At 42.0% G+C, this 22030-nt stretch overlaps 1 protein-coding gene across 5 annotated transcripts in view; it reads left to right on the top strand.

Annotated features, from left to right (window-relative positions):
- The first annotated feature begins 7709 nt into the window (after positions 1 to 7709).
- Positions 7710 to 22030, top strand: part of POSTN (periostin) — a 77140-nt gene continuing 62819 nt past the window's right edge. For 2 of the 5 annotated variants that reach the window (XM_063951853.1, XM_063951856.1), the window contains exons 1-2: positions 7711 to 7886; positions 9025 to 9123. In XM_063951853.1, the coding sequence (XP_063807923.1) occupies positions 7765 to 7886; positions 9025 to 9123 (221 nt within the window). In that variant the 5' untranslated portion in view covers positions 7711 to 7764. Of the gene's footprint in view, positions 7887 to 9024; positions 9124 to 22030 lie in introns of all 5 variants that reach the window. The other 3 variants (XM_063951854.1, XM_063951855.1, XM_063951852.1) reach the window with 3 other exon arrangements.

The raw sequence follows: 22030 nt of genomic DNA, 5'->3' as shown, positions 1-22030 counted from the left end.
TATCACTCCATTTACGTTACACCTAGGCCAGTTGCTGTCAAATAGCACTGGGAGTTGGACCAAACCCTTTAAAATACAACTAAACTTTCTTTGCAGGCAGCCAAGTACGCTTAGGGATGTACTGTAATTTAATACCAGTATGCAAAAAGCAGTTATGCGGTTATATCACAACAATATCCATTAATCTAAGTGATCAGTGTGTGAATTATTGGAAAAGAAGAATGCAACACTATAGTTTCAAATGCCATAAAATGTGAGCCGTCCTGCCACAAATGTTAAATCTGGGACACACGGGAGTCATATTTTTGTACCTGTCTGCTTTTCTTGGTTATAGTGAATCCGAGAGTCTGGGCAAAATATGCAGAGGAAATAGCACTAGTGGTTTACACATTTATTGTCTCTAGAGAAACAGTAAAAGTTCCCCTCCTATTGACTAATCCACCAAAGAGAGGCAAAGGTAAAGGGTTTTATGAGGCATTGGACATTTTCTTTTTTGCTGTTGGTTTGGCAGCAAGATATCAGAAAGATGTAACATACTGTACTGTACCATGACATTATGGTTAACCAACTAAAAGTATATACAGTAAATACTACCATAGTAGACTACTGAAAGAGCCACAAAAGTTAAGCCAATGTATAAAGTCATATGTAATGTCAAATTAATGACCAGTTCTTTTTTCCTTCAGTTCTATTAACAAATGCAAAACGTTACGTGTAATGAAATAATGGCAGATGTATTAAGCCTGGAGAAGTGATAAAGAAATGATAAAGAAGTGATAAAGCAGTGAAAAGTGCAAGGTGATAACGCACCAGCCAGTCAGCTCCTGTCAATTTACATATTGGAGCTGATTAGCTGGTGCGTTAATCACCTTGTACTTATCACTGCTTTAGTACTGCTTTATCACTTCTCCAGGTTTAATACACCGGCCCCATTCATCACATTTGGGGGTCTATTCATGAAACAGTGAAAAGTGTGGAGAAGTGAGCCAGTGGAGAAGTTGCCCATGGCAACCAATCAGCATTGAAGTAACATTTGTAATTTGCATACTACACAATTGTACGGAGCAGCTGATTGGTTGCCCTGGGCAACTTCTCCACAGGCTCACTTCTCCGCTCTTTTCACTGCTTATGAATAGAACCAGAGGCAGAACTCTGGGAGGCAACGGAGTCATCTGCCGCCAGGCTTCTGCTCTGAAGGGGGGCTCTTCTCCCCCCATTCTGTGACACCATTGAAGTAAGTTAATTGATGGCTGCCGCTATCTTTTCACTATATGAAGTTACTTCTCTGACAATTACACATAGCTTCATATAGTTACAATTCTCATGCTTCCTGTACTGGAGCAAATAGCTCTATCAGCAAAGTGTCTGCTGTCAGTGGGTTCTAATCCTGGGTATGACTGCTAAGAAATGTGTGATTTAAAATAAAAGACAATTAAATGTATATATACACAGGATATAAAAAAAAATCAGAACACTACACACACACATACACACACACACACACACACACACACACACATTTATCTAAATATAAGGGGGGGGGGGGTGCAACTGGTATGAACTTGCCTCCGGGTAACTGTGACGAACTTACGCCACTGAATAGAACCCTTGTTCATCTCAACTGGCAGCTCACAAATAATATTGATAAATACGGGAACCAAAGTGGTATTCTGCAAAACTCATTCTTCTCTCCATTTATTTTTTAAATTAGGGTACAAAATAAAGGAAGGTGACTGAATAAATAATATTATTAACTCACTAACCAGGAGGTTTTGATAAATATTCTTATGTATGACTGTAATAATGGATAGATATAAGTACAGTACTTGCATTCCTTGTGTTCTAAGCATTTGTAGGAAAATTGTGTGAGATGATTAGGTCGCTGCACTACCTGACAACTACTGTTGTTCTATTAATGGGATGTAAAACTGTAACTAATTGCCAAACATCATACATCAGGTGAAACAGCTGTTATTCCTTTTATGATATTATTTGGAAATTCAAAGTAAAATGAATAGCCATAGATTCAAGTCCCGTTTCTAGCAGATGGGAGTTATTGGTATCGTATACAGTACATCTGGACACTACATTAACAGTGAACGCATAAAGGAGGGAGATTTATTAAAGCTTGGAGAGAGACAAAACTGAGAGAGATAAAGTACCAATCAAGCAGCTCATTATTGTCATTTTTTAAACACATAATGTAAAATTACAGTTATGAGCTGATTGGTTGGTACTTTAGCTCTCTCCACTTATATCTATCCTAGTTTTGATAATTCTCCCCCTAACACTGCAAATTTTCCCACTATTTCACTGTGCCTGGTGTTACCCTCCTGCACACGGCTTTGCGTGTATACAGTATATGACAGGCAGGATTAAGTCTTTGAACAAGGGACTATTATTTGGTGTGGATGATGGTGGATTGAATGATTTTAATTATATGATGAACTAATTTCCATTGCATGTTACTCCAAGTGCCCTCAAAAAATTCTGATATTCTACACCTACTGTAGATATAAAAATGTAATTGAGGTACATAGACTGAAACAATATTTGGCAAAAAAACTGCTTTATAATAATATGAATACAAATAAAATAATTGTAACACAAAAATACAGTAATCACTCCCTGCCCCACTTGCTTTAAAACCTACGTATTCATCCTGGCTCTTTTATTTATTCAATTCTATTGTGTTCTTTCTTGTTTTGCTTTATCTTACCTCTGCATTTTGCTTATTTTTGTTTCTTGCAAACTAATTAGACACAGGACAGTGTGGTTTTAAACATGTCTCTTAATTACGAGTACTAATTACAGTATTTAGTGTCAGGGCTGTTTGGGGGAAGATAGGTCCAGTTATAAAATGTGATGCCTGGGGCTCATTGCAGGGCGTGAGACCTAATTATTAAACTGTGCTATTAATTGAACTTTAGAATAGCTGAGGACAAGAATATTCACACATTGCCAGGCTGTCTGTGTTACCCCTTTTACACTCGCACTCCCGGGTCACTCCCGGGATGCTTCCCGGGATGCGTCCCAGGATGCATTCCCGGGAGTGACCCCTTTCACACTGCACTAAGACCTGGGATGGACCCGGGACAGCCCCATTTACACTGATCCCGGGATATCCCTATAATTCAGGTGCTGGGGGCGGAGCTGGAGGTGGAGCCAAAGGCAGTGGGGCATGAAAAGGAGAGATGGACACATTGGAGCACCCTCATCGATGGCTACCATCGATACCCATGTAATCACTAACCATCGATGGTAAAAAAAAAACCAAATATATATATTAAAAATAAAAATATATATGTGATCATCTCCCATCGATGATTTTAAGCATCAGTGCTTCATTCCCGGGCAGCTCAGTCTGTTAAGCAAACTTGGGGAAGGAGGACGAGAGTCGAAGAGCCGTCATCATTATAAAGATGAGGTCTCTGGCAAGGCGAATGGGCTCTGAAAGATGACATCATCTTTTCTGAGCCCATGAAAGCTCCAATCGGAGGCCTTTTAACCGTCCCGGGTAGTGAATCCCGGGATGGGCCCTTTCACACTACCCAGCTTCCCGGGACGGTCCCGGGACCAACCCTGGTCGAGACCAGGGTTGAAATCCCGGGATGCTCGACCCGGGAAATTGTCCCTGTACCCTTTCACACTGACAAAAATCCCGGGATGATGCGTGTTCACGTGCAATATCCCGGGATTTTCATGCGAGTGTAAAAGGGGTATTAAAGGGGTATTACTTGTATCTAGCCTATTTTTTTCAAACAAGCCCCCAACATCCTAAGAGCCAGACAATCAGCAACTGAACTTAAAATCAGAGCAGGCACAGGTAGTGAAAGCTTCATGAAACAGTAGGAGAGAGCAGAACATTCGGCCAACTGTCCTGATTCTGGGGACATACAGTAGTACTAGTCAGGAGGACTAGACAGTTAGGAGATATTTCCTCTTTCTCCCTGTTCTGCTGGTTAAGGGAGAAATGACAATGAGGGTTATTCAGATCTGATTGCTGCTGTGCGTTTTTGCACAGTGTGCGATCAGATCTGAACTGTGCATGCGTGTGAGCCGCAATGCGCCGGCGCAATGCACAACAGCACCGGGCATCGGTACCTAGCGACGGGATGGTGTGAAAAATCTGAACTCACGGGCGTTCATAAGAAGACTGACAGAAAGAGGCCATCTGTGGGTGGAATTGCTTTTTCAGGGAGCATGTCTGACTTCAGCTCCGGCCCTGATCAGGAGGATTCAGTCGCAGCGGCTGAGTAAGTCGAGGGCTGTTCAGAGACTGCACAAATTGATTTTTGTGCAGCTCTGCTAACGAAGCTTTCGCACATTTGCACAGCGTTTCCCTTCCCCCTGTAGGCGGCGACTATCTGATCGCAGGGCAGCACAGCGATCAGTTCTGAATTAGGCCCATTGTTTATATTGTATATTTTGTATTGGTGACATGGAATGCTTATTGTCTGACACCCAAAGAGAAAAGTTATTGTCTACACTTGGGTTATCATATTGCTGGGTAGGGACCTTTGGACCCCTCTTCAGTAGCTGCGGGTATCTAAGAAGTGAAGTCTCACCAGGGCAGCCTCTTTTCGGAAGCACTGCACATTGTCAATTAGGTCTGATAAATCCAAACAAAATAACAAAATTTGTCAGTGAAAACCCAGATAAAAATATAAATGGGATCCAAAGGGGCTGATGTATCAAGCAGTGAAAATAGTAGAGAAATGGACAAGTGGAGAAATTGCCCATAGCAACCAATTAGCATCTACATATCATTTTATACTGTAGTCTGTACTTGATAAATGCTACCTCAAAGCTGACTGGGTGCTATAGGCAACTACTCCACTGGTCCACTTCTCCACCCTTTTCACTGCTTGATACATCAACTGCAAAGTCCTGTAACTCCTGCTGTATACACAACACAATAGCAACAATCAGACATCACACACTATAAAGAGAGTTGCCATATCATGCTGTCATAGTTTTATGCAGTGGTGGGCAACAGGCAGCCCCAATGGCCACATGTGGACATGCAAGCCTTCACTTGTGCACTCAGCTCCTTCCTGGTTTGTCATCATATTGGTTTGTTATAGATTGTAGCACTTGTATAGCAGGCCTGCTGATATTTTATTACATAACGGTGCCTCTTACATTGATTAAGTGTATGTCCATTTAGGGTGTGATATAAAAGATCTTCAGTGTCTAGGTCGACAGTTATTAGGTCGACCCCATATGATCGACATGCATTAGGTCAACACTGATGAAAAGTGGACATGGACAAAAGGTCGACCTATGAAAGGTTGACACGGGGAACAGTCGACATGGACAAATGGTCAACAGGATCATGGCAATGTTCGACACAAAAATGGCCAACACACTTTTGGGCATTTTTGGGGTTAGCGTGGATAGTTTTACCATCTAGGACCACCATTTGTAAAAATGCATCCCCTTGTGGGCTTGTTTTGGCCGCCACGCTTCTGGTGTGGTGTCTCGCTTCACTTGACACAAGGTTACTAAAGGTTATGATTTGTGACATGGATAGTCAAGGGTGGAAAAAATAAAAAAACATGAAACCGTCCTCCCCAAAAGTGTTGATCATTTGAGCCTGGCAACTTTTTGTCCATGTCGACCTTTTCCAGTGTCAACCTTTCATAGATCGACCTTTTGTCCATGTAGACCTAATGCATGTTGACCATATGGGGTCAACCTATTGACTGTCGACCTAGACATTGTCTGTCCATACATTGGAACTCTTTCATTTAACCTCCTGCTTAAATATAGAGTAACATGATGCCAAATGTTAGGGGGCTGCCCATTGCAGCCCAGAAAGTGCATTCTGTTACCTATCCCTGGTTTAATGTCTGTTATGACCAGTAATATTTCTTGCTCTCATGCCCATAACAGAAAGTTAGACACCAAGAGTGAGATAGAGTAGAGTATAATTTCTGTAGTCCTCAATAAGTAAGAAATCTTGCTTGCAATGTTAAAGGAAATAAAGGCCATTGTTATACAATACATATACATTGCTATTATAGCTAGCCTAGCTTTGCTTTCTTCTCCCATACCCCAGGTTCTCTCTCCCATCACCTGACAGCATGGGCCCTGACAACGCCCACCTTTTCCCCCAGTTCCCCTGGAATCATGCCTCTGATACTCTCTTCTGTCTTTCATGACTTGTTTAGGATAAAAACAGGACAAATGCCAAGTTACATGAAGTTTCTACCTGTTAAGGATTTGCATGACCCCTCCCCAGACATAATACTCGTACATATAGAAGTCTTCAAAAAATAAACACTGTATATAATGTATTTATTTCAGAATCGGAAAAGCTGTAATAAATAATCAGGGTTTCCATGGTCATATATAGACAAAGATGGCACTGTCATATATGGAGGGCATGGCCAAGTCTGGGCCCCATGTGTTACACTCATCACAATGTACGCAATGTCGATAATCACAGAGATCAGCGATTATTGGCTGACTGCATATGCATCAAGACTGAAAAAATTGAATGGTCTGCGACTGACGTAGTGCTTTTGTACACAGGTGCTTGGATCTACAAAGCTGTCGGTGGGCGTCTCAATACAAATCCTGGCTGCTGAGACATTTGCATATTTTTGCACGTTATATGCATACGGGATCACAGATGTGAATGCATTAGCGTACAACACTGAAGCAGGCCTATAGAGGTGTACACAATGTCGATGTTGTACGCAGTGGACTGATTATTTTCCACTGCATCTGCTCCAAATCCGCACTGCGCACGCTTGACAATTGTCTTGCAATAGCACATGCAGATATCATCTATTTGCAAAATGAGTGACAGGTAGTCAGCGTTTGGGGGAAGTAACGGAGTGTGGCCAGAGAAACGCAAGTGTATCAGGCCTGTTTCTGACTGCTTGCCATAATCAGCCACAGTGAATTCGCTCACATCTTGAGAGCCACTTTGTTTGAGACTTTATAAACTTACTCAGAAGTTCGATGGCCAACCAATCCGCATCTGATGTTTCTGCTTTTGTATGTAAGTGCCGCACTTGGAGAGCCAGCAGTGGGCGTCTCTGAGCATAAGAGTCATTTGAATATTTTCACAGTTGCACAGAGGGTCGAATTCATGTTTGTAAGCAAATGCCTGCTAAGCTGAATTTTTCTAGGTTACGAAACTACTAATCATCGCTGCCACCCAGGAAAGAAGAGAGATGCCCATCGGAACCATTGCAAAGTCAAACGCCGGAATCCCGTGCACCGGGATTTTATACTGATCCCATATACTCCTAGTCTTGAAGTGAGCAGCAATCACTACTGTATTGTCACTCAGCCAGCCAGCCAGCAGTAGAAGGTACAGTAACCTCTATAACACGCTGTAACACCATTATGTCTGTCTTCTTAGATACTGCTATTAAGTAGGCATCTGCAATCCTCTCTCCATATATGCACACATGCAGAGTAAAGTGACTAACCTTAAAACAACACAAAATATGTAGCAAATAATGGTGATGAAAATGATTCACTTTTGTATTACTCACATTTTGAGCTGTGTAATATTTATTTTCCTGGAAAGGAAGAAAAAGTTGCACTTGGCTTGGCTTAAAGAACTTTAACTTAACTGATTTCAGCAGATGCTGATCTTTTTAGAGGGTGGTACATTAGTCTCAGGTTGACACACTGTTCCCCTCCCACAGAATTCCAGGCTGTATATAAACTGTGTTCAGCTCTATATCATTTGGCAGTTCTCCCTTTCTCATTTACAGGGAGCATTTGGGGGACTATACAATGAAGGCTATATTTTTGTCCATCTTTGCCATTTTTGTACTGTCTGCTTTTGACCATGCAGACAGTAATGCTTATTATGACAAGATATTGTCACACAGTCGCATAAGGGCCAAAAAAGAGGGGTATGTATATTAATCCATTCCTGCCTATTAGTATTATCTAAACTTTTTTTTATTACTTTTCCTTGGGATGCTGTTCATAATATTAAGAAGTATTTCTGCAACACTTAAGCTGCCTTTCAGATTTACATTTTAACTTGGTATATTTAGTTTTAGTTTTTTTTTATTGTATTATTTATATTTTAATGTATTACATCCGTTCATGGATTTCAAACAACATAAGCTCCCAGACAAAGAACAACCTATTATACAGTATATGCAAAGCAATGTATGATATAAATTTCATCTGAAAAGTTTTAGTAGCTTTGTTTGCCTAGTTTTTATTGTTACATTTTGCTATATTAAGCAATATAAGGAGAGAAAAAAACGTTTGTTTTTTTTTGCTTTTTAAGCTTTGACTTGCATATTTACTAGCATGCAACATTTAATTTAAAGATATATTGTGATATCTTAGGATCTGATTGTTCTCTGCAGTTCCCTGTAGACACTGAACATTAAAATATTTATATTTGTTCATTTTAAAAATTATAAAATTTCTTTACAGACTGTTCGTTATCAGTTTATTTATAAATACAAAATGAATACTATAAGCTTAAAGTAAAAGAGGACTGTTATTTTTGGCAAGAGTACAACAAGATAAAGTGTTAATGTGCTGTAACCATTTCCTAAACTGAAATAGCAGTTTAGCAGAATTTAGGATGCTTAATGTATTGTTTGCTTAGCTGTGTTTGGTATTGTAGACACCAATTATGGGCATTGTTAAAACTGATTGCTTTCCAGTGTATTGGAACCTCCTAAAGTTTCACGGTTTCACCTTCTGGAGCACATGAAATTTTAGAAGGAAAATTAGTTTGGTGTGGATTACAGCCTCAGTGCTAATGGATGGGAGACCCCTATAAAACAAAATGAAGAAAGACCCATAAAGCACAGTGTAACATGTTCCAGGGAACCTGGTGGACGCTGTTAAGTTCAGCTTACATAAAGCTCTCTTTGTTTCCCCCTTAATGCACCAGCAAATGGCACTGTGAAAGACAATTTTATAGGAGCTTTCTGTTTTATTGTGTAGTAACAACGAAAGCCAACTATTATCCTCCTCAACCTACTCCCCCCCAAAAAAGTAAAACTTTTTTTTTCCTTTTAGTCCAAATGTCTGTGCTCTGCAGCAAGTTATGGGGACCAAAAAGAAGTATTTCAGCACTTGCAAAAACTGGTACCAAGGTGCAATCTGTGGAAAGAAGGCGTAAGTTTTATAATTAGTTCACTATTTTTATTTTTTATTGAACTGTTGTTACTACGTTATTAATTTATTGCTGCTAAATAAGGACATCTGTTCTCATGCCACTGCCAGTGAATATACAGAAAGAAACAATGAGTCAATAAGATGTTTAATGTAAAATGCAGGTCCTGAAAAAAGAGAGAGAGAGACAAAGAGAGTGAGGTCAGACAAGCCCCCTCTGAGCTGCCTTGCAGACTATATGCTGAATAATAGCTTCCTGCTGGAAGTTAGATGTATTGAACATATTGAAAAAAATTTCATATGATTTATGTTTGAGTCTTTACATTATTCTTTAAAGTGTTTACAGACATGACGGGCCAAATGTAATAGAGTGAGAGTTTCAGAAAGTGAGAGATTTGGTAAGGATTTTAAGTTTTTTTTTTTTTTTAAAGTGGCAATCATTTACACTGCAAAACCAGGTTGATTTTGCTGTGTAAATGATTGCCACTTTAAAAAAAAAAAAAAAAAAGCAAAACCTTACCAAATCTCTCACTTTCTGAAACTCTCACTCTATTACATTTGGCCCGAAGCCTGCAATAGAGAATTGTTTTAAAATAGAATTGTGTAAGACATGTGTCTGTCTGGAATGACGACTCTGGTGCACCAAAGAAGACTAAAGTATATTGCTTGAATTATGTACTAGATGTTGCAAACATTAGTAGATATTTTAGAATTGTTTAATATAGTTGCTGCATCAGTTGGACTTATACACCATTCACTGTTAACTCTAAAAGCCTCCTTCTTCTTATGCTGACTCTGGTTTTTTAAACACAAGACTAACAATCAAACTTCAGTGTTTTACCATTTCTGGCACTAGAATCCTTTTTACTGGCTTCTCTTTTCAGGATTGTATGGTCTGTAGACTTTTCTAGGGCGTGACACTTACTGTATATGTAGAATGACCAGTATACTGTATGCATATTGTATAGGCAGGACAACTAGATAAGGAACAAGCAAAGTGAATATTCTCGGTTTCTCAGCTGTACAAACATAAATTGATGGTAAACTTTTAATACTAGATGAAAAGATTCTGCAATTATAAATAACTTAGCTATCTAACTGTTAAGGTATTTCATGACTATAATTTACAATTAAAACTTTAGGAATACCTTTTAAATCATATTTACTATTACTCCTTTGTGAAGATCTGCTTAGGAAAAGCTGTCTTAAAATTGTATGGAAACTTTGGTCCCCACTGGCTCTCCATACTTATGGTATGTAGGTACAATACACTGCATCATATGACATAATAGACAAAAGCAGTATTTTACATTTCTGTAAACAAGATAGGACTTCATTAGAATCTAATCAGCTAAGTATTATAAAAAGTGGAGATTTTGGGAGAACTTATTAAACACGGTGTACTGTAAGTACTGTAATACCTGTGATAGAAATATTTCCATGGTACTTATACACAGTGCTAATTACTAATATGTGGGGTTATGCTTATTAGAGTTTAAATTGGCATCTGCTGTGTATATATAGTTATTGAACATGCACATATATGTATATTTGGGGAAAATTAATTTTAGGCAATTTACCGTCACTATAGTAAACTAGATTATTTGTGAGTCAGGCTGTGTGAAACATATGTTGCTGATTTCGCGATATAACTTGAATTTTCTGTCCATTGACCCAGTGGTGAAAAACTCCCATTATAAAAAACAAAAATCAGAGCCAAAAAATATATATATTTGTGATATTTACCTTGTTTAATTCCGTATCTGTTTGTATGTTGGTTTAGACATCATTTACTTGTAACCAGCTAATATTCCACATTGTTCTGTTTTTTTTGTTTTTTCTCTGGGATACAGCACGTTTTGTATCTATATATGCATTTTTCTTTTCCATGCCACTAGGGGGAGCTCTTATACCTTATGCCTAATCATGCTTTCTATTAATTTTACTCCTGGAATTGGTTACTGGATAATTTATATTACTTCCATTAAAAGTGTTTAATTACATATTGTGTGAAATTGTCACATATGTGGCCCAAAGTGATGTTTTTGATTTACATGAGGTCATGTGTTTGGATGTTATCTTTCGGTTGCCATTTTTTCTATGATAATGAAAAAATACATGATGTATGTGATGTAGGAAAATGGTTCAGATGGGCAGCAGTAGAAAGATAATGTACAGAACATTCTAAGTACCATTTTTTTTACATCAATGTTCGTTGCTCATAATCAATGTTATAAATACCTAAAACTATTTTCCTATCGAATAAGCATGCTGTACAGTACATAAGATAATGGGGCATATGTATTAACCTGGAGAAGGGATAAAGAAGTGATAAAGCAGTGATAATTGCAAGATGATAACCCACCAGCCAATCATTACGGATTGGAAAAATGACAGTTAGGAGCTGACTGGCTGGTGCGTTATCACCTTGCACTTATCACTGCTTTATCACTGTTTTATCCATTCTCCAGGCTTAACACATCTGCCCCAATGTTCATGCTGCTATATTCTATATGTATAGAATATACCAGACACACTTTACTGTACATTGACTCTTCTGTGACTTATACAGTTACATCAGGCAGGAGTATGCAGATAGTAAGTTAGTAAGCTCCTCCACTACATCCTTGATGTAAGTCGGAATCCTAGTGCTGCTGACTACCATGAAATATACAATGGTCTGCAAGCGTTGTGATGCCGCTAAGACAGTAAAAACAGTAGGTTGGGTTTTTGTAGGCTGTGATACTGATCAGTTATGGCTATTACAGACACCCAGGGGAAACAGCCGGCTCAGTACTTACCAGCATTATGACATGGTTTGTGGATTTATGAAGGATATTGTACCCTAAATTCCACAGAAAGTCTTATGTTTCTGAATGAGTGATTTGCATCTGCCATTCCACCCACAAATCTGACAGGCTCCCATTGTTAGATTTGCCTATGGCTTGGACCTTACCTTCTCCCTGATTACCAGCTCTCACTTTTGCCTATAACACTTCTCTCACGTCACTGCCCGCCTATAAAGGTCCCTAGGATGCCTGATCAGATTCTCTGTCCCATCTTCAAATCTTGAAATGCTCTCTGAAAAAAAATCATCTCTTTATCAGGACCTACACTGCTTCTACCTACACCAGCGCTGCTCTCCCAATCTCCACTCTGACAGTGAGCCCTCTTTTTAAAGCCTTTCCCTTTTCCACTAAATTGTTAGCTCTTTCACAATCAGGAGCATCGTTACCTTTTGTTTTCATGTCTGTCATTGCTTTGTCTACCTTGTATGCCCTTGGTTGCATATACAGTATCCTCTTCTTCTCCAATATGGTGGTTCTGCAGAGCACTGTGACACCTTACAAAGCAACAACAATAGTTGTCAGTATACTGAATGCTCGTATAGGGCAACACAAACTTAAGTCCCCTGACAAACTGCATTTGCACCCGCTAAGTATCCCATAAAGTTCCATTCTGCTCCAGAGAATTTGTTTTAACAAACGTCATTTATATTTCTCAGACAATTTCCACAGGTTGCAAGAATCTTTTTTACATTGCAACCTTGTACCATTACCTCATTGATCCCAAATTATCCCATACCAGGTAGGCTTAAGTCATAAGCAGTTGCATCCCCTTTCTAACAATGCACTGTTTATCCTTACAAAATGTACAGAATTTACTAGGGATTTAAACAGTTGTTTAATAGGCCCCCAAAATTGTATTTCCCCCATCCCTGAAGTGGCGGGTTTAGCCGCGTAAAATGACTAAACCCGGCTGAAGTCCTTAGAGCGACGAGAACAGTGGAGAGTAGAAATGTGCAAAATTTGGGCACCCAAATGGGTCACTTTCTGCTCGACACATCAGGAGGTTGTGAGCTGTAATGTCAGTGTGCCCATTGGCAGAAACAATTGAATAGCTGCCAACAGGCACGCATGGGTGCTAGGAGGGGGATTTGATAACAATTGAATCACCCCCACTGTGTCATTTACAGTAGTAGTAGTAGTAGTAGTAGTACAGTAGTTTGTATATTACAGTGACTTGTGCTTGGTAATGAGCACATGTAACATAAACATACTTACATTGCAACTTGATCTCATGGGTTACATCATAGATATTTACCTATTAAATGTGACTTTGAGTAGCCTGTTAAACATTTCTTCAAACTGGTGTTGGTTAGTCAACTCTTGCATTCACATAGTAACATAGAAAAGATACAGCCTGTAATGGGTGAATAAGCTGGTTTCTGCATGATATATTTTCTGTAAGATATACAGAACCATGTGATATTTAAAGCACTGTACAGTATGCAGGGCTGGCTCTACCATCAGAGCTGGTCCTAGGCATAGGCAAACTAGGCAAATGCCTAGGGCATTTGGAATGCTTAGGGGCACAAGCAGCTTCTGCTGATTAAAATTATATGTGGCATGCCTTTATTCGGTGTGGGACTGCAACTGTATTTGCATACAAAATGCTATGTTACAGAGTATTCCTGGAAATCACTGTAACGTAGCATTTCGAATGCAGATACAGCCACAGTCGCACACAGACTATAGGCATGCCACATACATTTTTTTAATCAGCAGAAGCTGCTTGTGCATCCAAGCCACATAGCAGTGCAAATAAGACAATTTCTGCAAAAAAGGTGCCCAATCGTTAGCAGAGCTGGCCTAGAGCTGCCAGCTGACTCACACCAAGCATCTCCTGCTGCATGGTGTCTTGAGGCAAGATGTATGAGGACACATCTATATCCAAGCAGAGGCAGAGGTCACAGTGTTAGCGGCCGTGTGAGTGCTGTGTGCGGGTTGGTTGGTTGGTTGGTTGGTTGGTCGGTTGTGTAATATGTATAAATGCATTAATAATTAGCAACATATATGTAAGGGGCACTATATGTGTCAAGTGTATACATGCATTAATAATGTGTGGCATACAGTATGTGTAATGGGCACTATGTGTGTCAAGTGTATAAATGTATTAATAATGTGTGGCATATATGTAGGGGACATTATGTGTATAAGGGCATGAATAAAGGTGGGCATAATGTGTAAGGCGCATTATGTTTATAAGGATATTAATAATGTGTGTCATGTGTAAGGGGAATTACTGTGTGGTATTATGTGTATAAAGGCATTACTAACATGTGGCATTAGGTGTATAAGGTGCTCTACTGTTTGGCATAACGTATAGAAAGGGCACTACAGTGTGGTCTAATGTGAATAAGGAGAAAATAAGTGTGATGTAATGTAAATAAGGGGCACTACTGTGAGGAGTAACGTATATAAGGTAAAGTGGTACTACTGTGTGATGTAACGTGAAAAAAGGACACTATCGCATGATATAGTGTAAATAAAGTTGCACTACTGTGTGGCATAATTTGAATTGGGGGTACTATTGTGTGGCCATGCCCCTTCCCAGCAAGAATACGCCCCTTTTTGGTCTGTGTGCCGAATGTGTGCACTGTTCTTATTTAAAATATGGGGTGTAGGAGCACCAAAATGAGGACTGCTATGGGTGTGGGGTGATGGTGCTGAGAAAAGGGTGCATGGTCAGAGGCGGAACTAGTGGTGGTGCTAGGGAGCACCAGCCAGAATCTTGCCTAGGACATCATATTGGTTAGGGTCAGCTCTGTCTACCATTAGGCAGCTTTAGGCGGCTGCCTAGGGGCTCGGGCCCCTGGAGGGTGCCACTGAATTCATCTAGCAAAAAAACTGAAGGATATCCCTGTATGCAGCCTCCTACTTTTACACTGTGCTGGCTGCTGCTGCTGCGAGTCTAATCAGGTGCAGTCGCTGCTATCAGGCTGTCCCAACATAGGGGTAAATTTACTAAGATGTGAGTTCTAGTTAAGATGGGATGTTGCCCATAGCAACCAATCAGATTCCAGGTATTATCTTCTAGAAGCTGTTAGATAAATGAGAAGTAGAATCTGATTGGTTGGTATGGGCAACATCCCATCTTAAATAGAACTCCCATCTTAGTAAATTTACCCAATATTGTCTCTGCGCTTCCTCCGTACTGACATGTGTAACATCAAGTCATGTGAAGGTACACAGGAGGCAAATGAAGTATGGCTCCCGAGGGGCACCCTTATGGCCTCTCCTCATAGCCCTGATGCACCTCCTCCAGGCCCCTGGATCCCGGCTCTCCAGCAGCAAGCAGCACCTGACTACATGTCTGCACCCAGCAGAGTCGCTGGGTAATTTTGTGACTTTGGGGTCTATTTACTAAGCCTCGGATGGAGATAAAGTGCACGGAAATAAAGTACCAGCCAACCCGCTCCTAACTGTCACTTTTCAAAAATAGCCTGTAACATGGCAGTTAGGAGCTAGTTGGTTGGTACTTTATCTCTGTTGACTTTATCTCCATCCAAGGCTTAGTAAATAGACCCCTTTGTTTACAATATACTTTTTCACTTTAAATGTCCTTGAGTGTATATGTATAATGAGGCAATTCACCCCAGCCCACATAGTGGTTACTTGGATCTCCCCTCCGAGAGATGGTGGTGGTGGGGATTGCAGGTTAGTGGGCGCAAGGATGAAGCTTTGCCTAGGGTGCAGAGAGACCTTGCACCGGCCCTGACAGTATGAAATAATAGAACACTGTAAGCTCTCATTTTAAAGATTATCACATAATGCCTTTACTGTAAAGAATTAATATCAATGCTTGTAAACTATCTGAAGTCTGAAAATAAATGTTTCCAGGATTCTATTTAATGGAATTTTGTAATATTTATTTTCTATATTCTTAGTATATAGACACCCAATGGTGTCACAAGGCGAGTGCGGGGGGTGCGTCCTGCACCCGGATGTGACACCAAAATGACGATTCCTCCATAGTAACAGGAGCGAGGTGCTGCAGTGTGGTAGACTCCTATTGCACCTGGCTGCTGTCATAGAAGAGGAGCCGACAGCGCTGGGAGACTGTCTCCAGGGGCAGCCAAGTACAGCCTAGCATGTCCGGAGATGCTGAACACCCCCGTAGTGACATTCTCAAGATCCCTGCGAAACCACAAACCCCTATATATGGCCACACCCCATATTTACCACGAGCACGCTCCCGGCATGCTGAGAGGCCAAGGGTGTGCATCGGGTGTCACCACACTCGGTGACGCCTCTGTAGACACCAAGGGTGGGTCAAGTTCTGCCATTATGATATTGCTACATTTTAAACTGTTTTGCTCTCTATCTCTCTCTTTGTTTGCTATTGGTAGGCATACCTGGATCATACATTAGGCTTAGGAACCAGTGGGTATATAGGATTTCTGGCAATCAGGGTGGGAATGAGCCCAAACCAGTATAATTCCTAGGGTCCCATCGGGGTCTTCACCTGACCTGTTTTTAGTTTCAAGCTTTGCTGCCATGTTACTGTATACTTTATGGAGAAGAAGCAGGTGTGTATCAGTAAATACCACTCCTTATTGACAGCTGTTGTGATTATTTTCCTGACATAACTGCTAATTTTTAGCTTTTTCATGATAAAGGATACACTTCTGCATTAACCAACATGACTAGTAGAGAGAGGAATTTTTATATATGTGGGGGCCAGTGTGCAAGTTTTTGTGGGGCCCCCACTTCAGAGCACCAGATTTCTTGATACTTTTTGCGCGTCTACCAAATCTCCACAGTTTTGAATAGAAATATAGCACCGGCGCCATATTTTCTAAGAACGCACAGAATAATGGCACCAGCCACAGCCTGACTAGACCTTATTTTGAGGTGACACATGATCCCCCCATTGACCCAGGGCCCTGTGTGTAGTATAGATAAGCCACTGTTGGTAGCTATCACATAGCAACTGACACAGCACCATGTTATATAGGACACACTGGCATACAGCAAGCTGGCTCAGGTGTTTCAGCAAAGTTTTTATATCACGTTTCAGAACTTTGGGCTCAGAAATCAAACTGCCTGACAGAGAAAATGTGTGACAGGTATTCATGTGAGGTAGCATATGGTCTTAGCTATGTTCTGACTTTTGGGTTCATTTGTTTTGACCTCTGGGGTCATGTGAATGAGGAAGAGATATGAGCGCTCCGGCCTTTTCCTGTTGTTACAGCTTTTGCAAGAAATTTTACCTACAATATCTCATTATCTTGTCCACTTTCACTGCATATTGTATTAAAACCAAGAGAATACCCTTTCAGAAATATGTCTACACATCTAAATATAGGTTTATTTTTTTTGTTTTATTAGATGATCATGTGGGGGAGATGTAATTAAAATATGGCTGAAATTTTGTGTAATAAATCTTCTGTTACCTTGAGCATTGAAACTTGACCCCTGCTGGGAAAATATGTGGGACTGCAAATCTACTTGAGTTTCTGTTGTAAAATATCCCAGAGGAAAGGAAAATCCTTTACCATGAAGTAAAGAAGCGAGTGGTTTCTGAAAAAAACGCCATCTGTTTGCCATTATAATCACATGCTCCAACAAATCCTACTTCCAAAACCAAATATTGTTAGCACATTTACCTTTCTAGAAAAAATTTTTTTTACGGGGGAATTGAGTGTTAATTTCAAGCTAGAACAACATAAAAATTAGAGATGAGCGCCTGAAATTTTTCGGGTTTTGTGTTTTGGTTTTGGGTTCGGTTCCGCGGCCGTGTTTTGGGTTCGAACGCGTTTTGGCAAAACCTCACCGAATTATTTTTGTCGGATTCGGGTGTGTTTTGGATTCGGGTGTTTTTTTCCAAAAACACTAAAAAACTGCTTAAATCATAGAATTTGGGGGTCATTTTGATCCCAAAGTATTATTAACCTCAAAAACCATAATTTACACTCATTTTCAGTCTATTCTGAATACCTCACACCTCACAATATTATTTTTAGTCCTAAAATTTGCACCGAGGTCGCTGTGTGAGTAAGATAAGCGACCCTAGTGGCCGACACAAACACCGGGCCCATCTAGGAGTGGCACTGCAGTGTCACGCAGGATGTCCCTTCCAAAAAACCCTCCCCAAACAGCACATGACGCAAAGAAAAAAAGAGGCGCAATGAGGTAGCTGTGTGAGTAAGATTAGCGACCCTAGTGGCCGACACAAACACCGGGCCCATCTAGGAGTGGCACTGCAGTGTCACGCAGGATGGCCCTTCCAAAAAACCCTCCCCAAACAGCACATGACGCAAAGAAAAAAAGAGGCGCAATGAGGTAGCTGACTGTGTGAGTAAGATTAGCGACCCTAGTGGCCGACACAAACACCGGGCACATCTAGGAGTGGCACTGCAGTGTCACGCAGGATGTCCCTTCCAAAAAACCCTCCCCAAACAGCACATGACGCAAAGAAAAAAAGAGGCGCAATGAGGTAGCTGTGTGAGTAAGATTAGCGACCCTAGTGGCCGACACAAACACCGGGCACATCTAGGAGTGGCACTGCAGTGTCACGCAGGATGTCCCTTCCAAAAAACCCTCCCCAAACAGCACATGACGCAAAGAAAAAAAGAGGCGCAATGAGGTAGCTGTGTGAGTAAGATTAGCGACCCTAGTGGCCGACACAAACACCGGGCCCATCTAGGAGTGGCACTGCAGTGTCACGCAGGATGTCCCTTCCAAAAAACCCTCCCCAATCAGCACATGATGCAAAGAAAAAGAAAAGAAAAAAGAGGTGCAAGATGGAATTATCCTTGGGCCCTCCCACCCACCCTTATGTTGTATAAACAAAACAGGACATGCACACTTTAACCAACCCATCATTTCAGTGACAGGGTCTGCCACACGACTGTGACTGATATGACGGGTTGGTTTGGACCCCCCCCAAAAAAGAAGCAATTAATCTCTCCTTGCACAAACTGGCTCTACAGAGGCAAGATGTCCACCTCATCTTCACCCTCCGATATATCACCGTGTACATCCCCCTCCTCACAGATTATCAATTCGTCCCCACTGGAATCCACCATCTCAGCTCCCTGTGTACTTTGTGGAGGCAATTGCTGCTGGTCAATGTCTCCGCGGAGGAATTGATTATAATTCATTTTAATGAACATCATCTTCTCCACATTTTCTGGATGTAACCTCGTACGCCGATTGCTGACAAGGTGAGCGGCGGCACTAAACACTCTTTCGGAGTACACACTTGTGGGAGGGCAACTTAGGTAGAATAAAGCCAGTTTGTGCAAGGGCCTCCAAATTGCCTCTTTTTCCTGCCAGTATAAGTACGGACTGTGTGACGTGCCTACTTGGATGCGGTCACTCATATAATCCTCCACCATTCTATCAATGTTGAGAGAATCATATGCAGTGACAGTAGACGACATGTCCGTAATCGTTGTCAGGTCCTTCAGTCCGGACCAGATGTCAGCATCAGCAGTCGCTCCAGACTGCCCTGCATCACCGCCAGCGGGTGGGCTCGGAATTCTGAGCCTTTTCCTCGCACCCCCAGTTGCGGGAGAATGTGAAGGAGGAGATGTTGACAGGTCGCGTTCCGCTTGACTTGACAATTTTGTCACCAGCAGGTCTTTGAACCCCAGCAGACCTGTGTCTGCCGGAAAGAGAGATCCAAGGTAGGCTTTAAATCTAGGATCGAGCACGGTGGCCAAAATGTAGTGCTCTGATTTCAACAGATTGACCACCCGTGAATCCTTGTTAAGCGAATTAAGGGCTGCATCCACAAGTCCCACATGCCTAGCGGAATCGCTCCGTGTTAGCTCCTTCTTCAATGCCTCCAGCTTCTTCTGCAAAAGCCTGATGAGGGGAATGACCTGACTCAGGCTGGCAGTGTCTGAACTGACTTCACGTGTGGCAAGTTCAAAGGGCATCAGAACCTTGCACAACGTTGAAATCATTCTCCACTGCACTTGAGACAGGTGCATTCCATCTCCTATATCGTGCTCAATTGTATAGGCTTGAATGGCCTTTTGCTGCTCCTCCAACCTCTGAAGCATATAGAGGGTTGAATTCCACCTCGTTACCACTTCTTGCTTCAGATGATGGCAGGGCAGGTTCAGTAGTTTTTGGTGGTGCTCCAGTCTTCTGTACGTGGTGCCTGTACGCCGAAAGTGTCCCGCAATTTTTCTGGCCACCGACAGCATCTCTTGCACGCCCCTGTCGTTTTTTAAAAAATTCTGCACCACCAAATTCAAGGTATGTGCAAAACATGGGACGTGCTGGAATTTGCCCATATTTAATGCACACACAATATTGCTGGCGTTGTCCGATGCCACAAATCCACAGGAGAGTCCAATTGGGGTAAGCCATTCCGCGATGATCTTCCTCAGTTGCCGTAAGAGGTTTTCAGCTGTGTGCGTATTCTGGAAAGCGGTGATACAAAGCGTAGCCTGCCTAGGAAAGAGTTGGCGTTTGCGAGATGCTGCTACTGGTGCCGCCGCTGCTGTTCTTGCGGCGGGAGTCCATACATCTACCCAGTGGGCTGTCACAGTCATGTAGTCCTGACCCTGCCCTGCTCCACTTGTCCACATGTCCGTGGTTAAGTGGACATTGGGTACAACTGCATTTTTTAGGACACTGGTGAGTCTTTTTCTGACGTCCGTGTACATTCTCGGTATCGCCTGCCTAGAGAAGTGGAACCTAGATGGTATTTGGTAACGGGGGCACACTGCCTCAATAAATTGTCTAGTTCCCTGTGAACTAACGGCGGATACCGGACGCACGTCTAACACCAACATAGTTGTCAAGGACTCAGTTATCCGCTTTGCAGTAGGATGACTGCTGTGATATTTCATCTTCCTCGCAAAGGACTGTTGAACAGTCAATTGCTTACTGGAAGTAGTACAAGTGGGCTTACGACTTCCCCTCTGGGATGACCGTCGACTCCCAGCGGCAACAACAGCAGCGCCAGCAGCAGTAGGCGTTACACGCAAGGATGCATCGGAGGAATCCCAGGCAGGAGAGGACTCGTCAGACTTGCCAGTGACATGGCCTGCAGGACTATTGGCATTCCTGGGGAAGGAGGAAATTGACACTGAGGGAGTTGGTGGGGTGGTTTGCGTGAGCTTGGTTACAAGAGGAAGGGATTTACTGGTCAGTGGACTGCTTCCGCTGTCACCCAAAGTTTTTGAACTTGTCACTGACTTATTATGAATGCGCTGCAGGTGACGTATAAGGGAGGATGTTCCGAGGTGGTTAACGTCCTTACCCCTACTTATTACAGCTTGACAAAGGGAACACACGGCTTGACACCTGTTGTCCGCATTTCTGGTGAAATACCTCCACACCGAAGAGCTGATTTTTTTGGTATTTTCACCTGGCATGTCAACGGCCATATTCCTCCCACGGACAACAGGTGTCTCCCCGGGTGCCTGACTTAAACAAACCACCTCACCATCAGAATCCTCCTGGTCAATTTCCTCCCCAGCGCCAGCAACACCCATATCCTCCTCATCCTGGTGTACTTCAACACTGACATCTTCAATCTGACTATCAGGAACTGGACTGCGGGTGCTCCTTCCAGCACTTGCAGGGGGCGTGCAAATGGTGGAAGGCGCATGCTCTTCACGTCCAGTGTTGGGAAGGTCAGGCATCGCAACCGACACAATTGGACTCTCCTTGTGGATTTGGGATTTCAAAGAACGCACAGTTCTTTGCGGTGCTTTTGCCAGCTTGAGTCTTTTCAGTTTTCTAGCGAGAGGCTGAGTGCTTCCATCCTCATGTGAAGCTGAACCACTAGCCATGAACATAGGCCAGGGCCTCAGCCGTTCCTTGCCACTCCGTGTGGTAAATGGCATATTGGCAAGTTTACGCTTCTCCTCCGACAATTTTATTTTAGGTTTTGGAGTCCTTTTTTTTCTGATATTTGGTGTTTTGGATTTGACATGCTCTGTACTATGACATTGGGCATCGGCCTTGGCAGACGACGTTGCTGGCATTTCATCGTCTCGGCCATGACTAGTGGCAGCAGCTACAGCACGAGGTGGAAGTGGATCTTGATCTTTCCCTAATTTTGGAACCTCAACTTTTTTGTTCTCCATATTTTATAG

Source organism: Pseudophryne corroboree, chromosome 2, assembly GCF_028390025.1.
Source record: "Pseudophryne corroboree isolate aPseCor3 chromosome 2, aPseCor3.hap2, whole genome shotgun sequence".
NCBI lineage: Eukaryota > Metazoa > Chordata > Amphibia > Anura > Myobatrachidae > Pseudophryne > Pseudophryne corroboree.
Note: the sequence above shows the minus strand (reverse complement) of the source record. Positions and strands in the feature narration are given on the sequence as shown.